General features: G+C 38.9%; 1 protein-coding gene across 1 annotated transcript in view; it reads right to left on the reverse strand.

The window, feature by feature from the left end:
• Window positions 1-7,096: 7,096 nt before the first annotated feature.
• PAX5 (paired box 5) overlaps window positions 7,097-23,329 on the reverse strand; it is a 341,577-nt gene continuing 325,344 nt past the window's right edge. The window contains exon 10 of the mRNA XM_069085433.1: window positions 7,097-7,173. Within this exon, the coding sequence (XP_068941534.1) occupies window positions 7,097-7,173 (77 nt within the window). The remainder of the gene's footprint in view (window positions 7,174-23,329) is intronic.

The following is a 23,329-nucleotide window of genomic DNA, read 5'->3' on the forward strand; positions in this document are numbered from 1 at the left end:
AGGATAGACTAAATTCTTTCCAAGTAAAATCTGACCTCGACAATGAAAAATCATTTCAAACTTAATTATATTGTGTGTGCACATGTGTGTGTATGTGTGAATGTGCGTGTGTGCCTTTGACTTGTGACTCCAGCCTTTTCAAATAGCAGGTTTGTTAGGAGACTGAGAAGTCAACTGTACTCCTCAGGGCTCAATTCATTCCTCTGCACATTAGCCCCCATGGGAACTGAATCCATGAAGTGCTCGCCAAGCCTTGCTAGACTGGATGACAGTGGGGGAGCACTAGAGATCAATATCGTGGCTTCATCATGAATATGCAGAAGGAAAACCTCAGGTACTAAGGACAACAGTCTGAAGTACCAGTGGTGATAGGTGTACATATCACAGGCTAAAAGTCATGACCCAACTGTCCAACTTTCCAATTATTCATTTTCTAGATTTTTTTTTAAATGCACTTTTGCTTCAAATCTCTAAGGCCTACCTAAGCAGACCAAAATGTGCAAAAATAAAATAAATTCACAATGACTCCGGGGGAGGGAGAGGTGTGTACCTGAAAAATCTGAAGTTACGGCCTCATCAACCAGTGACACCTCCAAGTGAACTGGGCCTGCCTCTTTTCAAAGGCTATACCAAGTGATCCCAAGTAATCCAAAACCCAATTTCCCTCAGAAAATCCAATGTGTCCACTACATTTTCGTGTCTAGTTCACTATGGTCACAAGCATTGCCTTGATCTCTTCCATGCCTTGTTTCATGTATGGTTTATTTTTAAGATATTTGACTTGATTCTTACATGCATAATAAAGATTTTCTGTAACGTGTTTCCCAATGATTATAAGCAAAATTTGAATAAAATGTCATGCTGAATAAGTGTTTAGACCTATCATGTACCAGGAAATGTATTAACAAAAGCCTAGTAAAGCAGACTTGTATATGTATTTTGATAAAAAGGAGTTTCCTCTTGGGGTCCATACTTTATCTAGGCCTGTGAAAGTTTTCTTTATCTGTAAATCTCCAAGGACTTGCATATTTTCTTCCCTTGAACCAAAGGGTTCCTCATGTGCCTTTATTTAGCTCTTTAGAAAGAAAATTTTTTTATTAGTTTTCCCAATTTTCTATGTAGGAGCTTACAGGATATCTTATGACTCTAGCAACTGCCAGGTTCCCTGCCTGATGCTTGTATTGCCAAGGTCTAGAATCTCTCGACTCCAGAAAGGCTTTGGGGGGCGGGGGGTGAGAGAAGAATGCAGGTGAAGCTTACTAGACAGTAAGACAATAAGAGATGAGGATGCTGGTACAGGAAAATAAAGCAGTGGGAAAGGTTGGATGAAACCTCAAAAGAATTGGATATCCTTGGGATAAGCATCCAAACATTCCAGGGCTTATCGGAATCAAGCCGAGTCTCCAAAACTTCTGAAGCTCCCTCACCTCGCATGAGACAGGGATCAATACTCCCCCCTCCCAAAAAAGCACTACTCCTTTCTGACTGTCATACTTCCTCTTATTTCTTCTTGACAAAGTTTAGAGCGTAACTTGGGACTGATGGCTTAGGGGATAACTTATATTCTCTTTAAGTTCTGTGTTCTATAATCATGGTGCCTTGAGGCGGAGGAATTTTAGGATTAAAAGTCAAAAGGGGCCTTCAGGACCATCTAGTTCAGGGATTCTTAGTTCACAGGGGTCTGTGAACTAAAAGAATTTTTTTTTTTGATAGCTGCATTTAATAGAATTGGCTTCCTTTTATTTTGTGCACTTGAAAACATTCCGCAAAAAGCTTCATCAAACTGCCAAAGGAATGGACACAAAAAGATTAAGAATCTGTGGACTAGCTGAACCCCCTTATATAGCTGTACACCAGGAAATGGAAGACAAGAAACATAATATGACTTGCTCAGTTATACAGTTAATAAGTTGCAGAGCAAGAGATACGAACTCTTGCTACACAAGGCGTTAGGAGATATCTATTTGCATCACAACACTGTTCTAAGCAGGGCTCAGGATGAAAGGGCTAAGATTCAGAAAGTGAACTCCAGAAAAACAAAATTTTCCTTTGAAACAAAGTCTTGAACAGAAACTTGGGTTCTTAGAGATCCATAGAATCTAAGTTCAGAATACCCTGCGAATATGTGTGCCAACCAAACGTCTCCTTGGCTTCTTCTCATGTTTGGAATTTACCAGTCTAACACTCCTAGAGCCCTCCTTATTTTTCAGGAGTTTGCTAGTACTGTTTCAGAGAGTCAGCCTGGCAGAATGAATTAAAAGGGAACTAAATCCAACTCTTACCTCTGACAAACACAGGCTATTTGACCATAGGCAAGTCACAACTTCTCAGTGGTTAGATACTAAACATCCCTCTAAGACTATAAGTGATGTGAATTGCTGATCTGTATTGTTCTGGTGAGTTTCTTAAACACCAGGAGAGGAGATCCCCATCCCAATGAAATTATAGGTTCAGTTCTGCTTCCTCCCCCCCCCCCCAAAGAAGATCATTAGGATTAGGATCCTTATCATTAATTACATATTAAAATGTATTCAAAAGAATTTTGTTGTACAGTGAGAAAGAATAGGCATGTGCTTTCTATGTCCCTTCTATTCCAATGAGAAAAAAAGAGGCATGTCCCTTCTAGGTGCATAGGCTTATGCTCGACATCCCTGGTGTTTTTTTTTTCTTTTTGTCACTTCATAGCCATCAATGCAAATGTAATCACGGAACACAGTGAGCCCGAGTTACTGCCCAGCATAACCAGGTATGTGTAATAGCTTACAATCAAGGGATAATGCCACATTCTACTGACCAAAGCAGACATAGGGTGAAAGCATCCATAACAGTGACTGGTAACCTGTTCATTACCAAGTTAACATATGCACACTGAAGAGGGTTACTTTCTACAAATTCATAAGCATGTCTTTGATTACTATCTTCCCAAGTAATCAGTAGTTCAAAAATGTGCTGTAATGTGTAATCAAGGTAAGTAGGTATGCTCATTTTATTTATATCCTAGGAGCGGCACATTGCACAGATAACATACCATGACATATTTTGCCTGTAAATATATCAACATCCATAGCATGAATCTTAATAATAACATCTATGGTGCTTCACAATCATCGATATCATCAAAGCAGTTTGTGCCTTGTCTCAATGGTGAATTAATCCAATTTTATGTTGACCAGGCCAAATTTTTCAAGTGCCATAATGGTCATGTACTCAGCTATCTAATTTGGTCAGATCATTAAAAACAAATCAACATTTATAGACTGGTTATTCATATCATTTTAAATACCTAATAGGATTGACCACCTATCTTATCAATAGCTGCTCAGAGCAGCCAAATGGAAGAATCCCAAGATCACCAAACATAATGACACGACCTCTGTGTTTAATTGACTTATATATGCATCCTATGCTTGAAATTGGAAACAGTGCCACATTTTTCTAATTTTTTAATTGTGCCAAATGCATAACAGTTGTAAAATGACAATATATCTGACTCCTATGAAATTAATAAGACACTTGCCTTGTCAGGGCAGCAATATAGATTTCAGCTCCTCTCAGCACAGTGACCTTGTCCTTTCAGTTGAGATCATAAGACTGATCATAAATAGTGAGATCTTTATAGCAGAGAAATTAACACCCCTAAGCTGACCCAGTTACTGCCTATGTGGAGACTCGTCATAAACTTTAAAACTATATATAAACAGATAGCATTTGCTTTATAATGTTTTTGATTTTGAATTCTGTGACCTGACCAGAGCTCCATGATAGAGGTCCTGCTTAGCAGATATGCATATCATAAGCAACCTCAAATAACTTAAGATTTGAAATCCGCCCTGATTTGGAGTCTCATCTACTCCCTATATGTCCTCCTCTACAAAAATTTGTTCCTCTGTGCTCCTGAGATGGTGAAACAAAATGGTGGCAGCTCTTGGGCCCCACATGAAAGCTAAGAGGTGGATATGCACAGTGGAACTATTCCTTGATTAGAATAAGTTGAATTCTTCTTTTTCCCAGCACTGTCTCATATTTCAATAGAGGAATCTCCTTCCTCCTTTATACTAAGTTAACAAGGTTTTACTAGACCAAAAAATGAAATCAGAATGCAATGGAGCTTCATTTTTAGGAACTCAGTAGACCCTCCTGGAAATAATATGAAAGGATTTGAGTTGATAATTGCCACCCACATACCTGTTGACATAATGGGCTTTCAACATGCCATACCAAACATTCTATCATTGTCCCTTCACTTTTGCTGTGCTCTGTTGATCAGAAGGGCAGCTAGGTGGTAGAGTAGATAGAGTGCCAGACCTGGAGTCAGGAAGACTCATCTTCCTGAGTTCAAATCTGGCCTCAGACACTCACTAGATGTGTGACCCTGGGCAAGTCACTCAACCCTGTTTGCCTCAGTTTCTTCATCTGTAAAATGAGCTGGAGAAGGAAATGGCAAACTGTTACAGTATCTTTGCCAAGAAAATCCCCAATGAGGTCATGAAGAGTTGGACAAGACTGAATAGCAACTACCATTGCTTTGAGTGCCTTTCACCTTCCATCTGCCTAGCTAAATCCTATCCATCTTTCAAGACCTAACTCAAGTCCCACAACCTCTGTGAAGCCCTCTTTGCCCACCCCAATCTACAGTGATTTCCCGATTCCTAAAGCACTTGTTCCCTATACTTCATATTTTAGTATCTCACCATTGTCTGCTTCGTATTTTCCTTTAAACATCCCATGTAACATGTTGTTTTTTCTGTCTAGCTAGAAAAGGGTAGGGTTCATCTTATATTTCTTTCTTTTTATGCTCTCTCCTTCCCCACTGCTATGCTACTATAGCACCAAGTACATAAGAGTTCCTCAATAAATAAATACTTGTTAAACGAATTAATGAATGAACTAACCAGTCCTAATTTGTCTTTCATTTAGCAGGGATGAGAAACACATTCATTCATTTTCTCAGACACTCTGATGACATTGTCCAAGATGATAATGCAACTTTAATCGACAACTGAGTAAAGCAAGTTGAACCTGGCTGTCTCTTGGGGAAAATAAATAAATATAGATTATGTGGGCTTAAGAGTATAGATGATGATTGAAATGTGCCTTAGCCAATCCTCTGAGTGCAAGTCTCTGATCAATCACATTGAGGGACTCAACATTCTCTACCAAGTAAAGTCTGGCATTGAAGACTCTCCATAATTTGGCCTAACCTATCTTTCCAGTCTTATCTAATACTATCCTTCTTCACGTGGGTTTCACAGTCCACACAATCTGTACCATTCTTGAACCTCTTTTTTCCCTTTCCCACTTTTATGCATTTGCTTACCCTAAAATCCCTTAGTCCTAAAATGGATTCTTCTCCCCATCACAATCCCATCTCCATTTGTTGAAATCCTTCCCTTTTTTGAAGGCCTAGCTCAGGTACCATGAAGAACATTCCCTGACCCCGCCTCCCAGAGGGAAATGACCTCTCCCTCCTTGAATGTCACAGAACTTTGTTTGGACCTTGCCTACACATTGATCATAATCTAATTTGTATTTTATTTATATATGTACATGCCTCATCTCCCCTACAAGAGTAATTCCTTGAGGGCAGGGACTGTGTCTTATTTATTGTTGTATCCCAAACACCACTCCAGTGCTCCTGCACAGATTAGGTGCCTAAACATGTTTGCTGAGTTGAATTGTTGAAGTATTTTTGAGCTACTCATCTTTGTTCATTTTTCCTAAAGAGAATGGGACATTAAACAAAATATCACTGTTATATTAGTGGGCTTGTTTTCCTGAGGGTGGGAGGGGAAAAACACCTTGTGACTATCATGATATAATATTAGGGAAGGTATCTTGGTTTCCAAAGAGTAGCTAGGGAAATCACCAAAATTACATTCTCCAAATTTCCATGATTTGGAAAACGTGATCTGTAACGTATGATGAATGGTGGGGCCAAGCCAAGGATGACTCAGGCCGATAATATGACAGATCATCAGGCTGAGATTGTTTTCTTTCCTTTTTCTTTTAGAAAATCAGTGAGTTTTCACCTGCCTATTTAGATTTACATACAGCATGTCAGAAGCTGACTAAGAAATCCTTCCTCGAAGATAGCACTGCTTGGAACTAGAAAAATGTATTTCCAGTGTACTCAGGATCGTTACAAAGAAAGATGAATTGATAGAAAGCTGCAAAATGTCACAACCTGCCCAGGGGTTTTCCTTGTTCCTTGTGTTTCATGCCTCTAAACAGCATGTTCTCCTACCCAAGGCCTCTCCTATGGGATACTGCACAAACAAACAAACAAAAAGAAATCACTTCAGGCCAAAGGATGATCACAAAGAAAATACCACCTGGTTGGCTCAAAGTCGGTTAAAGCTTACTGAATTCTGACTCAGTGCACTAGTTTCAAAATACACTTGTCAATGCATTTGGAGCCTGCCACGTGTAAAAGCATTTACAGCGAATATACTTAGCCGCTCTCTTCGCAACACACACAAAAAGCAAGGCGTTATTTACATGGATGTTGCTTTAAGCTGAAAAGAGCAATCTTTCTTGACCAAGCACCCCAAACAAAAGCCCAGGGTGAGTTAAGCAGATGATGCTGAGATACCCACATCAGGGTCATCCAGGAGGAAAGCTCTGCCCAAGAATACGTTTGTTTGGCTCTTCCTTGGATGTACCTGGAGAAAACCAGTGGCAACTATCCTGGTGCCTGACAGTTTGGCTGCTCCCAAGAACAGACTGTCCTGTGAACGGGGAGGAATATCAGCATAACTGGTTTCTGGTTGGTTGGTTTTCTGAGACCCAGTCAACATGAGTAAAATCTCATTGATTTCCTCTTAGAAGCAAACAAACAAAACCCAACAACTACAACGGGGCGGGGGGGGGGAGGGAGGAAGCAAGAAAGCAAGAGAGAGGAAAAAAAAACCCCACCAACCCCACATCAGTTTGCCCCTTGTAAAGATTAACATTTGGTGGAGTCTGTGGAATCTTATTGGTTATTCTCTTGTCCTTGCTTGTGCAGTCTGGTTGGCATGGATATGTCTCAGTGATTCAGATGCCATAGTCCCGAATGATATGTGTAGTAAGTGCTTGGATTTCTTCACTCCTGGGGTCAGTGGCGGTCATAGGCGGTGGCAGCCGCAGGTGGAGCTGCTCCTCTGGCAGCCGCACTATAATAGTAAGGGGAACCTGGAAGAGAAAAGAGGGCCATGAGGACCAGTAGTGCAAAAAGTGGCAACACATGTCTTTCCTGACCCTGGCTAGGGATCTGTGGTAGGAAAACAGCACCAAGTGACAAAGACAAGTACTTTCCCAGTGGTGAAAGTATGACTGGACTAGGAGGCAGGGGTCCTGCCTTTGTCATTAACCAGCCATGTAACCTTGGATAAGTTACAAGCTTGCTAAGCTCCAGTTTCCTTATCTGTAAAATAATAAGAACAGCTCACTTTAACATGATGCTTTAAGGTTGTCAAGGTGCTTTTTTTTTTTTTAAGCAATCAGGGTTAAGTAACTTGCTCAAGCTTACACGACCAGTTATTATTTTGGGGTGTGGTGCTGAGTATCTGAGCCCGGATTTGATCCAGGTCATCCCGACACTGGAGCCGGTGCTCTTACTTGCTGAGCCACCTGGCCGCCCCTAAGCAATTGGGGTTAAGTAACTTGCTCAAAGTTACACGGCCAGGTGTTTCTGGGTGGGTGCTAAGTGTCTGAGCCTGGGATTCGATCTCCAGGTCTTCTCAACACTGGAGCTGGTGCTCTCACTCGCTGTGCTACCTGGCCGCCCCCAGTCAAGGTGCTTTTTAATAGAATTTATTAATATATATTATTAACACATTTCACTCTGATAAACAATCAGCTCCTAGAATGTAAGGGTTGTTTCATATTTGTCTTTGTAGTCCTAATATGTGGCACTCAACCTGGTACACAGTAGGTGATTAATACATGCTTGTTGAAGGCATGAAACTTGTTACGATGTGAGTTATTTGCTTTCTAACTGAATCTCAGAAGTGGAGATGATTCCTACATGATCAGGAAGGGATTTTCCAGGTCACTGAAAACACAAAATATATCTCTAAAGGAATTAATTTTTCACGTTGACTGTCTACACTGGAGATATCAAGCTAGGCTCTGCAGTGTGGTCTGAACTGGAATAAAGTGTAATTGGAACATATTTAACAAAATAAATAAAAATACAGTAAAACATCGATAACATTGCTTTTGAAACTAAGTCAACATGCGGCCAGGGATTGATGGCCCTCATTTCTACTTGTTTTTGACATTCTTGGCCTACATGAATCAGAGTACCAAATGAATTGCTCCACTCTCTATTTCTCTTTGTCTATGAAATCAGGGAGTCTGAATATCTGTTTTACATGCTGGGGACAATGATCTAATTTGCGGGAAATCAGATAGAGGGTTACATGGCCTTAAATAACCTTATGAATCTGGCACAAGAGTTGGGTTTTCCTGCCTAGAGCTAGAGAATATTCAACTTTGAGGAGATCTGGGACATCATCTGTTCCAACCTCCTTGTTTTACTGAGGAGAAACTGAGGCTCAAAGATGAAACACCTTGCTAAGGTCACATGACTAGCAAATAGGCAGCTAGGTAGTATAGTGGATGGTATAGATGCTGGACCTGGAGTTAGGAAGTCCTGAATTTGAATCCAGCCTCAGACTCTACCTATGTGACCTTGGGGATGTCACTTAACCTAAGTGTGCCTTAGTTTCCTCAACTGTAAAAATGGGGATAATAATAACACCTGCTTCCCAGAATCGTTATGAGGATAAAATGAGACAAAATTTTTTAAGCATTTAGAAGAATGCCTAGCACATAGTAGGTACTCAATAAATGATTATTTCTTCCCTCCTTCCTTCCTTCCTTCCTTCCTTCCTTCCTCTCTTCCTTCCTTCCTTCCTTCCTTCCTCCCTCCCTCCCTCCCTCCATTCCTTCCTTTTTTCTTCCTTTTTTTCTGATGCTTGCTCAAGATCTTTTATAGTATACTTCACTGCCTTCCATATTCCTCCATTCACACTCAGACACCCAATTTAGCAGCAACAGACAAAGGTTTTATAAAGAAGGTCAAATTTTATACATTCACTGGAACTTCACCATAGTGCTATCCTGGGAGTCTATGATGGTGGACCTTTAGGATAAAACCTGAGGCCCTTTTGTTACCTCTGTAACTAATACCCTTTGGATGAAGTCAAAAGCAAGCAACCTGTCTTAAATTGAATTTCATTCTGTGAACCACAGTGCATTAGCTAGACTCAACCATCAGTTCACTTAATTCCACAGGCAGTAAATCAAACACTAACCAGATGAGCTTATCCATCAACATACACATTGCAAAGCTATCTCCTATCACAGAATACTCCACTGAGGGTAGTAATCTTAAGCCTCTTAATTCAATGATTTCATTCACTACAGTATTGGCTTTGTTTCTTTGGAATCCTAGGTTACTTTTTTTTCCTTCACTGAACTAAAAGCAATTTAAAAATTGATTTACTGATGTTAATTTTGGTTTCCTCCACTAATGTCCCACTCTGGTGTTCTATCATGACATGGAGGCAAACCTGGATTGTCAAAAGCTTTGCCAACAGATTGCAGACTCTGGTAGATGCCACCAAGCTAGAAAGGCCTAGTATAGGCCCAGAAACAGACTAAGTCTATCAAGCAAATGCGGGAAAATGGGAAAAGTTCTTAATATGGAGTCTGAGGACCAATGTTTGCATCCCATCTCTACCACTTACTGCTATAGTGGTGTAACCTTGGGCAAGTCATTTAACCTCTATGAATCTTAGGTTCCTCATCTATAAAATGAGGGGGTTGATCTGGATATTCTCTAAGGTACCTCACAATTCTAAATCTGTGATTCTATCATGAACCTGCATAAGTTTCCAAAGACTCATCATTAGAAGATTGGCTACTGGGTATATCTTTGACCAATGGGTAATGCTATCTTTGGGCACAGAAACTAATGTAACTGTCTGCTAGGGCATTCAGAGATTGGTATCCATAGAGGTGAAGAAATGAAGATTCTTCTGGAATATTTTAAATTTATTACTAGTTTTACCTTCTTGACCCATAAACCAGCTTGGTTTTATTTGGGCTATCAATATTGGATTTGAATGATTACAGAAATTTTTTTCAATTGTCATTATCATTTGGAGGTACTAACTCAATCAGCTTTATTTCACACCTGCTATGTGCAAAAGCATAGTGTAAAGCATTAAAATGATAATAATAATTCCATAAACCTCTCTTTCTGTACAGCCCAAAAGGTCAATCCAATCCAAGAGGCCTAAGGCATCTCGGGGTGCTTTTCTCTTTCTCTCTACTATAATATTAGACAAGAAACTACCTTTATCACCTGATGATAATGATCATGAAAATAGTGATGACAACAATAAAGGATTTGCACTATCTGTAAATGGATATAGTGATCTGGGTTTCAAGTGAAAATTTTCTATGCTGAATAAAATATCAAAGGTAAATCTCATTTGTTTGGCTTAAGGAACATGGCAACTGGGAGTGTGTAGCATAGTGTGTTTAGAGTCTGAGGACTTTGGTTCAACTTCCAGATCTGTCACTTACTAACTTGTGTGACCCTGGGTAAGTCACTTGGCCTCAGTTTCCTCACCTGTAAAATGAGATGGTTGAACTAGGTAACCTCTAATGTCCCATCCAGCTGTAAATCCTACATCCTTATTAAATGAATGCATGGATGAATGGGTGACATATATATAATATATAAATATAAATGTGTATATTTGTACATACATCTATTTATTGAGAGAGACAGAGACAGAGACACAGAGAGAGGAGACCATAGACAGGCACCTTTGTCTTTTAAAGACAGATGAAGCAACAAAAACAGATGTTTTTCTAGGTCTGATTCTGACCAGAAAAGAAGAAATAATTGCAAAAGTGGAAATGACAGGAACTGTGGGAAGAAGTGACCCAAGTGATCTCAGAGCTTGTGATAGAGAAGGAAGGGACCCCTGGTGTACAGTAGTCTGACACATCCTAGATTTCAGTGCAATAAAAGGATGTCACTGTCTAACATTCTAGTTCAAGTTCATGAGGGATGGGGGTACTCTCAAGGAAAATATTAAAATCAATTCAACAAACATTTTCAAGTGCCTACTATGTTCAGGGGCCTAGGCTAGGTAGAAGGAAGTCAAAGACTCAAATTAAACAATCCTGCTGTCAAGGACCTTACATCCTACTAAGGAGATACAATGTGTGCATGGATAAAATTCTGTATATACAAACAGACAATTCTGGTGAAAAAGAAAGGGTGAAGGTGTTTAAAGAGATGGACATAGAAGCGGAGGCAATTCATCAACCAACAAAGAGACAGAAGCAGAGGTAGGGAGTTGAAGACAAATGGAAAGGGATGTCATGGTCATATAAGAACAGAGTTGGTCCTAGCAATTTTGGCACCCAGGACAAACTGCAAAATGTATCTAGAGCAAGGGGCAGAAATTATGACTTTTTATTAACTGTTAAACACAAATTTGACTGAGTGGAGGAGAAACAGAGATACAAGACTTCATGGGGAAGACACAGAGACCATCAGACACCATGAGGCCACTACTAGGGAGGTTAATGTCCAGAACAGATAAGGAGAAAGAGAGGGTGGGACCAGTTTGTTGTAAAGGTCACCTAGAGTTTGACTTCCAAAAGGAAGAATTCTTTTATCTGGGGGCTTCCAGTTTCAACTAATTATTTTTGTTGGCTATAAACTAAACACAATTGGTTTCTATGCTTCAGAAGGAGTATAAGTAATGTCAATGACCTATAAACTTCAGCACGCTGGTAAAAGCTCCAGTCACTCCACCTTAGTTACAGCTCTGTGTAAGAAAAATGTTAAAAATGCTCAAGCCCCAAACAAGGCATGCTGTATGATTTATGAAGGACAAGAAAAAGGAATTTTCAGTCTATGTCAGGGATAAGAAAATTAAAGAATGGATGTCACTAGATAGCAAAGAGAAAGAAGAAATAGAACTACCCAAATTTTATTTTGGTTTTACATGATATACTTTTGAATGGTGGAGAGATGTTGAGTGAATTTCTCCTAACAAAGATTGATACCACTGAAAGATTGGAACTAGTTGTTTGAAAGAGCAAAGCCCAAGTATTGATTGGTGGATCAGTGTCAGCCTCTGGGGAGGTTCTATTACAAGGCCACAGGACTCTGCCCTTTGTCTTATTCTAGTCACCATTTAAAAAAAAATCAGTGACTTATATAAAAGCATACATGATATGATTATAAAATCTGCAACTCTTACAAAAATCTAGAAATGATAGTCAGTATTTTAGGTGACAGAATCTAGATCTAAAAACATCTCAGCAGGCTAGATTAGTAGGTCAAATGTAATTTGGTGATGAGAATAAATTAAAAATCCTACATGTAGTCAGTTTGTACTACAGACCAGTGGTCTCCACAATTTTTTGATTACATACTCCATCAATAAAATATCATTTTAAATATTTAACTCCAACCCCAATAAATGTATATTTCCTCATTTATAAATTAAACATATATTTAATTTAAAAATTTATAAACTTAATTAAGAGCAGAGTGTACTGCTATGCCAGTAATATAAAACTTATACAAAACATAGAAATTTAAAAATAAGATAAAAAGGACTAATATTTGATCCTAGTATTTATAAGGAGATACTCAAGTTTATTGGGTAGTGAAGTGACATGATCAGACCTGCACTTTACACAAATTACTTTGTCAGCTAAGTGGAGGATGAAATGGCATAAGTAGACATTTGAGGCAGAAAAGTTAAAAGGCTATTGCCAGCCCTGGAGTCAAGAGAACCTGAGTTCAAATCCAGCCTCAGACACTTAGCAGCTGTGTGACCCTGGGCAAGTCACTTAACTTTGCCTTCCCCCCACCAAAAAAAGGCTATTATAATAGTTCAGCTAAGAAGTGATAAGGGCCTGAACAAGGGCAGTATTGATGTAATTAGAGGAAGGGAATAAGTATGAAGCATCATGGAAGTAGAAACAAGATTTGGCAGCTGATTGAGTATGTGAAGGGAGAGTAAGGATCAATGATGAAAACATAGGTATGAATATGGCTGACTAAGATGGTGGTACCTTCACCAGAAACAGGGAAGTTTGTTAAAGGGATGGATTTTGGGGGGAAGATAATGTAATGAAATCTGCTGTGCAAACCACAGTCCAATGATACCTTCTCATTGTGTAAGACTCACTCTCTCCCAACCAAAATGAGAAGGTGAGGGTGTCACTCAGAGCCCATACACTGAGGGGCATCTGCGATGGCCATGAGGTGATTTGGGGGAGAGAACATATGCAGGTTGGGTGAAGAAAGGCCAGCGGGGTTTTCTCAATAGTACTTGGAGAGCTGCTACTATGAGTACCACTGCCCAATCAGAAATGGGAAATGTTGGGAGATATAAGTGGATATGGTTGTGTTGGAGACAAACCATCCAACTGCCTATTTTAGTCAGTTTATTAATTTTATTTATTTAATTTAATTTATTTAGTGAAACCTAAATTCCTACCCTCTGATTGGTTAATCACACATCCTTTAAGGTTGGCCTATAGCCCCCTTAGGTTCAATCTTCTAGTCTCAACCCCCAACACACACACACACACTCACATACACATGCACCCTTTGGGTAAAAATGCTATAGATAAATCAAAATTAAAGACAAATTTCACAGGCTAGAACACTGAACTTTAACAGGAAGAGAGGGAGCTAATATGCTGTGCAGTCTGACTATTATCTCATTACCCATCAGGGATGTTCACAAGGCAGGGTGATAACAGAATGGAGACTCTGCATGGATTCTAATCCCATCTACTCCTGAGATTCTTTTTTTTTTTTCGTTTCAACTGAGTGTAGATGTTGTAAACACAACCTTGGAGACTGACATTTCCTAGTGACCTCCTTCAATCATTTTAACCCTGTTCCAATATCCCAGCTCAGAGATGACTAATGTTTTTACCCTCCTATAGATGCCTTCATTTTTTAATGATAGCATCACCACCACCATCACCATCTAGCAATAACTAAGAGGTGCCCATGTGCCCATATTGGGAGATTACACTAAAACACAACGGGCAGGTGGAATGGGAGGGGACATGGGATAGCAAAAACAACACTGGCTTTGGAGTTAGAAGGCCTGGCTTCAAATCCTGGCTCTGCCAATTACTAAATGGGTGACATTAGGCAAGTCACCTTATTTCTCTTGGCATCAGTTTCTTTTTTTTTGCTTTTTGGGGGTTGTGACTTGCCCAAGGTCACACAGATAATTTTGTGTTAAGTGTCTGAGTTTGAATTTGAACTCAGGTCCTCCTGACTCCAGGGCTGGTACTCTATTCACTGCACCACCTAGCTGCCCCTCTTGGCATCAGTTTCATAAGGAGTAGAATGAGAGTTGAGCCAGATATGCCCTAAAGTCCTTCCCATATCTGAATCTATGATTCTGTGATTCAGCCACATAATAGACAACATCAGTATGATGCTTTAAGGTTGGCCAAGTGCTCTGTATACATTGCCTCGTGTGAGTTTCACAACAATTCTATGAAGTATGTACTACAGGTATTGTTATATCTATTTTACAGATGGGGAAACTGAGGATGGAAGTAGATGAATGATTTGCCCAGGTAGTGTGGCTATTAAATGAAAGAGGTAGAATTTAAACCCACGACCTCCTGACTCCTAGGAGTCCATTCTATCCACTAGCCAGATTGCCTCAAACCTCTATGAAGGGGATGAAGATTTAAACAACAAAAGAAAGCATAATAAGGATTCCAAGTGAAAAAAAAAAAGTAGGGACTTCAATATTGTTCTGAATGAAAAAGCAAATGACACTCAGACACCAAAGAAGGACAAAGTATTCCATTACAAATGATGAAAGAAGACAGGAAACAAGCATTTATTAAGGACCCACTGTGTGCTAACCGCTTTACAAATAACTCACTTGATTTTCACTACTGGGGAAATGTGTGCTATCATTATCCCCTTTTACAGCTGAAGAAAGGAAGACAGGCAGAGGTTAAGTAATTGCCCAGGGTCACACTATTGGTATCTGAGGCAGGGTTTGAACCGGGTTCTTCCTGACTCCAGGGTCAGCGCTTTATCTACTCCGCCACCCAGTTGCCTTTAAAAGATGGTTGCGGGGGTGGCTAGGTGGTGCAGTGAATAGAGCACCAGCTCTGGAGTCAGGAGGACCTGAGTTCGAATCCAGACTCAGACACTTAACACTTACTAGCCATGTGACCTTGGGTAAGTCACTTAACCCCAATTGCCCTGCCTTCCCCCCTCCAAAAAGCAAGAGAGAGAGAGAGAGAGAGAGAGAGAGAGAGAGAGAGAGAGAGATATGGCTTCATGAAATCTAGAAACTGATGAGTAATGAAGAGAGCAGAATTAGGAGAACAATTTACAAAATACCAACAGTGCTATGAAGACAAATATCATGAAATGACCTAAGAATTCTGATTAATTCAATGACCAACCATGATCCCAGGGGACTCATGGGGAAGCTCACCACCCACCTCCTGACAGAGAGACAGTAAATTCAGGGTACAGATTGAGAAATAGATTTTATAAGATGTGAACAATGTGGCTTTTTGTTTTTGCTTGACTATGCATATGTTACAAGGGTTTTGTCTTTATTGTACTAGTGGGATGGGAGGAAAAAAGAAACAATTTTACTAAATGAAAAAATTAGATTAATTAAAAAGAAAAAGAAAATCAAAGTGAACCTACACAGAACCCTTCTGATTTAATCTTCTCCCTCCTTCCTCCTCTTCCATTTCTTGCAAGCCTCACCTCTTATACCTTTCAACCATCAAATCCTAATGTCTCAGAATCTGGCTAGCAACCATATAATCTAAAGTGCTGGAGTTTTTTTTTTTCTAATTCACATTTCTGTGGTGAAAATTTTTTAAAAAGCCTATTATTTAACGTGAAAAATGAAAACATCACATCATAACACATTCGATCTTTCTCTCCACCATTATACTCCCATCTAAAATAAACTTGTCCTTTCTTCTGTCATTTTTTTCTTTCTAATTCATATTATCATCAATTTATTCCTTGACACAGTCATTTCTGGCTCACACTTGTTCTCTAATCCTTTTATAGAAGCCCACAGAAGAGCTGATTCTAATCCTAATTGACTGGTTCCAAACCCTTTCACCTAGTATGAAACCCGTGCCAATATTGTCAATCTCATGACCCTGTCTCCTGTAACAACAGCTAGATAGCTCAGGTGTGTCTGAAAGGGAATCCTGTCAGACTCACTTACATTTCACAAGGTACACAAATCACCTAAGTTCAGAAGTGGGCACAGGGCATCAAACAAAATCTGCCGTGATCAGCATCGAGTGGAGAGTAATGAGGGGAAATGGTAAAGAAGTTATTACAACAAACCAGCATGAAATTGAATCATTTTTCTTCATTAGAAGGTGTTACTATTATCCACTTTTAGCATGTTTGGGTTAAGTCGGCCGTAAGCGGTCAGGCCAATGAAATTGGGAGCAGAGTGAACTAACCTCCTTCCATAGTGAGTGTGGGTCTTTTTGGAACAAATCCCAACAGCTTTTGTATTTTGGGCATGCCAACCAGTATTAAGCCACCAGTTCTTTTCCTAGCTTCCAGAATCTTCTTTTTTTTTCTTTTTCCCAGATAGGCAATGCAATTTTCTGTGGGCTAACCCTCACTACCCAGGGAGCAGCAAGGCAAAGTCATAAGCTCATAGGATAATAAATGGCAGAATCATAGTTCAAGAACTAAAAGGGATCTCAGAGGGCACCTCATCCAATTCTCTCATATTACTGAATGAGAAAACTGAGATCTCACAAGGTTAAATGACTTGCCCAAGGTCACTTGGAAAGTAAGCCATCAGATTCAGGATATTCAGCTCAATCCAATTCAATTTGACACGCATTTATTAAGTTTCTAATCTGGGCCAGGCATTGTCATAGATCGGCATATGAAGACCCCTATCACTATATCGAGGAAATAGTCCTAGCCTCAAGTAGTTTACATTCTATTAGATAAAAGGTGAATTGTTTAGCTTGCTGACAAGCAACAGGGGAACTTGGAAAGGGAACTGGTTTTTGCAATCTGAAGGTATGTCCATAGTAATTAGCATTTATACAATGCTTCAAGGTTTGTGAAGTATTTTAGGAATATTTTCTCATTTTATCCTTGCTCCAACCCTGGCAGGTAATGGTATTATTATTTACATTTTAAATAGAGGGAAAGTGAGGCAGATAAAAGTTAAGTGACTTGGTGAGAGTCACACAGTCAGCTCTGGGGCTGGATTTGATCTCCGGTCTTCCTGACTCTGGACCCAGCACTCTATCCACTGGGCCATCTAGCTGCCTAATGAAAATTTATATAACACTTTACAGAGCATTTTACAAATATTCTATTTTCAACAATATTAGGAGACAGATGCTTTCATTAACTCCATTTTGTAGATGAGGTTAAGTAATTTGTCTAAAGTTATAGTTAGTAGTATCTGAGGGGGGATTCAAATCCAGATTTTCCGGTGTCAAGTCCATATCTCTGACTCTGAAATACCTTATAGAATGTCTTCAATAAAGCACCATATTGATAAGCATAGGGACTAAATCTGTGGCTTCATTGGTATTAAGGAACTCCCAGGTGAGGAAACTTCCTCTCTCTATGCAGGTAGGCACTTTCTTTGTAACATCATCTCAGAGAGTTGCCTAGAGCACTAAGAAATTAAGAGACTTGCTTAGGGCCACACAGCCAGTATGTGACAGAGGTAGGATTAGGACCCAGTTCTTCCTGACTTCAAGACTCCATCCACTGAGCCATGCTGCCATAGCCATGACCTATGACTATCTGTAGATGTCTTAGGCATGGGGAGAGGTCAGGGATATGTTACTATGAGAATACTGATGTTTGCTGTCTATTGGGGTCCAGCGTTATCAAAGAGACTCCTCCAAAGTCTACACATGATGTTCAAAGCATAAGAACTTCTGTTATATTGGGGCTCTTGAGAACATAGAGCGGTGGGGTGTCTCATCTGTACAAACTTGAAAATATGACCTATTAAAGCCAGAAGTGAGAAGTGAGGAGGATATGTACTTCAGCTGCCACAGAACTCAGAGATATATACCCTAGGTAAAAATTTTCTGATTTAGGGGCATCTAGGTGGTACAGTGATTAGTGCATCAGCCCTGGAATCAGGAGGACCTGAGTTCAAATTTGAGCTCAGACACTTAACACTTACTTACTGTATGACCTTGGGCAAGTCATTTATACTCATTTGCCCTGCCTTCCTCCCTCCAAAAAGGCAAAAAAAAATTTCCTGATTTCAAAAGTCAACAAAAGAGTTCCCTGGGTTTGCATTTCTTCGTTTTTTCTCTTTTTTTTTTGGAGGGGGAAAGTAGGGCAATTAAAGTTAAGTGACTTGTCCAAGGTCACACAGCTAGTATTTTGGTGTTAAGTGTCTGAGGACAGATTTGAACTCAGGTCCTCCTGATTCCAGGGCCGGTGCTCTATTCACTGTACCACCTAGCCGCCCCTATTTCTTAGTTTTAAAAGAAATATATGTTTCATTTCACTAAAGGAGGGAATATGCATTTATTAATCACCTACCAATGTGCCAGCACTGTGCAAAAAGGCTTATAAATAAGTTCTTTAAGGCTGGAGAATTTTGAACTTGAGAAAACCTCAAATGATGAACCCTCCCTTGAGCACAGGAGCTTTGCTTCTGCGTGGCCTTTTCAGAAAACCGAATTGTTTTTATCTTAAGGATAAAGTGCACATTTCACAGGTTAGATCCCAAAGTCTTCTACCATTTGGTCCTACTTATGAGCACATTTTAACCTTACTGTTAAAATAACTTAAAGTTACTTAACTTTACTGTGCCATACTTACTGAGACTTAATGCACTTCTTCTGATGGGAATATGACTCTTTAAGTGCATTTGTCATTGAAAAAGAATAAGAGGGAGAATAGCATTGTATATTAAGTGGTATTGTATTTCATGTATTCATGGAGAAGTCCTGTATCTACAGAGTGGGATAGGCACAGTGGATAGCATTTGAGTGGTGATCAAAAGGGTAAAAAATGGAATGGCTATTGCCACTATAGTTTTTTATGGAACAGAAAAGCAGAAAGAGAAAATATATGGGGTACTTATCAGTTAGAGAATAACTGAACATGTGAATTTAATGGATTTCTATTGTGCCATAAGAAACAATGATGAGCACCATCTCAGAGAAAACCAGAAAGACCTATAAGAACTGATACAAAGTGAAGCAAGCAGAATCAAGTAAATATTTATATAATAGTAACATTTTAAACATAACAACTTTGAAATATATAGGGACTCTTATCAATGTAATGACTAGCCATGATTCTAGAGGACTAATGATAAAGAGTGTTACATACCACTTGATAGAGAGGGAGTAGACTAAATTATGCAGAATGAGACATATATTTTTGCATATGGCCAATATGAAAATTTGTTTTGTTTCACAATGCTTATTTGTTTTATAGGATTTGTTTTGTTTTGTTTTACCAGTGTGTAGAGGGAGTAGGTGGGAGGGAAAGAAAAAGAAATGTTTCTTAATTAAAAATACTAAATTAATTTTTTTCAAAAAGAGGAAATAGATAAAGAGTTTGAGAAATAGACCACAAACTTGTCATGGAGATATAACATAATAGCAGTAGGTTCTTCAATTATCAAGATATCTTCTGGATGTCTCCTCTCTGCCCCAAGCTGAGTAACTACTTTACAAAATCTTTATCTTTAGGGATATTAATTAATAACAAATTGTAATTAATAATAATTCATTTTTATAAATTAAAATAAATATAATATAATAAATATAAATAAAATAAATAATAATTAATAACAAATTATTTTGCTTTGCCTTTAAGATGATTTCATTATTCAAAAAGTATGAAATCAATGAGGGGAACTTCAATTTTAATCTTATTTTCATCAATAGGAAAAAATTTGTTCCTGGCATTAAAATGATGACAACCTTGAGAGACACATAGCTACCTTGCATTAGAATTCTGGGAAAGAGAAGGAAAAGAAAGCAATGCCTAATGTAACACGTACCCTAAAATTTAGGAGAGATCTTGAAATCTCTTTGATTCTATGAAAAATCTTAAAACCCGATTGACTAATTAAGAGATAGGACAACTTCTATGAACTAAAACACTAGAGAGGAAGTCAACCCAATAGGGATGGGTTGCCCTCATGAATGAAATTCTGTAGTCACAAAGGAAAATGACTTGGAGGAGGAAAAAGAATGAGAAGAGATCTAAAGAGACCAATAAGGATGCATAGGACAACTTAAGCCAACTTAGACAAAATTTTAAAAAAAATTATGTACTGAAAATAGAAGCATGGTCAGGTACAAGAATATGGTGTGGTTCTATAAAAGATGTCAGAAGTGCTAAATATTCAAATTTAAGCTGAGGCTGGCAAGAAAAGCTAAACAAACAGATTGTTTTGTTTTTTGGAGGGCAATTGGGGTTAAGTGACTTGCCCAAGGTTACACAGCTAGTTTTTGTGTTAAGTGTCTGAGGCTGTATTTGAACTCAGGTCCTCCTGACTCCAAGGCTGGTGCTCTATTCACTGCACCACCTAGCCACCCCAAACAGATAGTTTGTTTAAGCAAAACTGGATAAAAGAGGAGGATCAGAGAAGTATAGGATTTCACTTCAGGGTCGGTGGAATGAGATGATCTTTGGCCTGGAGAAGGCAGAATAAAAATGGCTCATAGCCAGTTCCTTGAGTGTAAGGACTATTTTGTTTTTGTATTTCCAGGACCTAGCACATTATGGAGGGAACTGGTGGTACAGGGGTTAAGGCATTGGGCCTGAAGTCAGGAAGACCTACATTTAAATCTGACCTCAGACACTAATTAGCTGTGTGACCCTGGGCAAGTCACTTAACCTCTGTCTCAGTTTCCTCATCGGTAAAATGGGGATAATTACAGAACCTATCTCACAGGGTTATTTTCAAGATCAAATGAGTTAATTTTTATAAAAAGCACTTAGCACAGTACCTGGCATATAGTAGGCATTATATAAATATTTATTCCCTTCTTCTCTGACACCTAGTTGGTACTTGATAAATACTTATTAAATTAAATGGAACTAGATGAAATGGATACCATAATCCTAACAATAATTGGGCTGGAATTTGACATAATACTCCAAAAGTGGTTGAAATGCAATACTGCAGATATAACCTGTCCAAAATTAGGCACAATATTCCAGAAGGAGTCTGGACATAACTGGAAACACAAATGGACTATGATCAGAATGAATACCCTTAGGTACTATATTACAGTGGAGAGGACTCTGGATTTAAAATCAGAGGACCCAGGTTCAAATCTGGTTTCTGCCATCTATTCTATGTATGACCTTTGGCAAATCACTTAGCCTCTCTTGGATTCAGTTTCTTCATCTGTAAAATGAGGAAGGTTAGAGTAGATAGTCTAAATCCTAAGAAATCTGGAATGATTTTAGCCAGAGCTATCCATATGGTTAAATCTGACCAGGACTATATACAACAATATATGGGGAAAAGATACAGCATTTTGCCTAAAGTGTAATTTCCTTATGGAGCTCTGGATTGGGTAGATAATTTTCAGTTAAAGTCATCAAACCAACCAGTTCTTTGCCCCATTCATCCCTAAAAACAGGATAGTTTATGGAATGACTGCTTATAGACCCTTAACTCCAGCTCCCTGGGAAGGTGATTCCAATGTAGAAAATTAAAATGGTTGAATGGCTTACTAGTTGCAAAGTGGTTTGTTTAAGGGAAAGAATCACGATCAGTCAAATCTGCTGGTCCAGTTGCTTGGAGATCATTTCATTTCAAACAAATAATCAAAACAAATTTTAAAGACAAATAAAAAAATTCACATATAGTAATTGCCTTGTCTTCTCTAAAACTTAAGTGCTAAAGCTCTATATTTCGTGACAGTTAATTTCTTATCTCATCTATGTAAGATACCCAACAAAATCTTATTTTTTGTGTTCAATAATTAAATAATGATGATGAAGATGATGGTAATACATCAGTGGTTAAAATGATTATATTTATCCTTTATATCATGTCTATGGTGGGATCAGCATTAAAAACCTGCATAAATTGGAGCCTAGTGAGATAGCATTGGAAGGCAAAGAGAGTAACATTATATAGAGAGAACAATCTGCTTCTGGCTTCAGTCACAAACAACTGATGTGGAAAAGAATGATCTTAAGTTGAATATCAGTCCCCTCAGAGTGTCTTTGCTTTGAATCCCTGGTGATACTACTGTTTTCAATAATAAAGTAATTATGTGTCCAGGAAATTAACTTTTTTCTCATTTGAGTTTTATTGGATTAATGTTATTGCCATCATCATCATCACCATTATTTAAATGAAAAACCTAAATGGCTGTACTTATTTGATAGGAAGAAGCCTAACTTTGATATTCATTGGATAGGGCTGACCTACCATATATAGCCAATGGCTGCTGGTTTTCCATACAGGGAAGACCACAGGTTTATTACCCAACTCCAAGGCATTCACTCACCACTGTGTTGTCCCTGGATGCACAGGTCTAGACCAGAGGTATCAGACTCAAATAGAAACAGATTTTGGCTCTTGTGTATTTGACTTAGAAAACCACAAATTAACATCACCTATGTTGCATTATAGTTTTAATTACTCCATTCCCATTTACATTTTAACCTGATTCTGGCACACTAAAAAGTGTCACTGCCACATATGGCCCACAGGCCACCAGTTTGACACCTCTGGCTAGACCGTGAGGGACTTTAGAAGAGCTCTAACCATTGGGAGAAATTTACTTCTAAATGAGACCTTGGAGAAAAAGGATAATTTTATCTCCTTACTTCCTTCATGGAATAAATGATTCATCAGCATTCTAAGGACCATTGTTAAGTAACCATACTGGGACCTATTCAGACCTCTCTAGAACTGATAACACTGACATGTTATCTCTAATATTTTGCCATCCTCCATGGGGTTCCCTGATCTCTGGGAGTCAGACAGATCTAGACCAAATGTTATAATGTTTATGGTAACTATTATAAGAGATAGTCTCATTGGTCCTTCTCCATCTCTTTGTCAATACTTGTTAATTCAGTGGGAATGAGAGGGTGGGGGGGGGGAAGAGAAATGATGCTACCTTTGAGAGCAGGAGATCCTTTCATCACTTTTGAGGAAGTACAAACCATGCTACACTGTCCCTTCTGCCTTTCCCTCTCATCCTCATCTCCTATTTTCCTCCTCTCCATTTCTTCTATTTTTCCTCTACCCCATAATGGCCC

This window comes from Petaurus breviceps, unplaced genomic scaffold (assembly GCF_028583685.1).
Source record: "Petaurus breviceps papuanus isolate PSGF00001 unplaced genomic scaffold, PetGlider_PUasm1.0 175, whole genome shotgun sequence".
Taxonomy (NCBI): domain Eukaryota; kingdom Metazoa; phylum Chordata; class Mammalia; order Diprotodontia; family Petauridae; genus Petaurus; species Petaurus breviceps.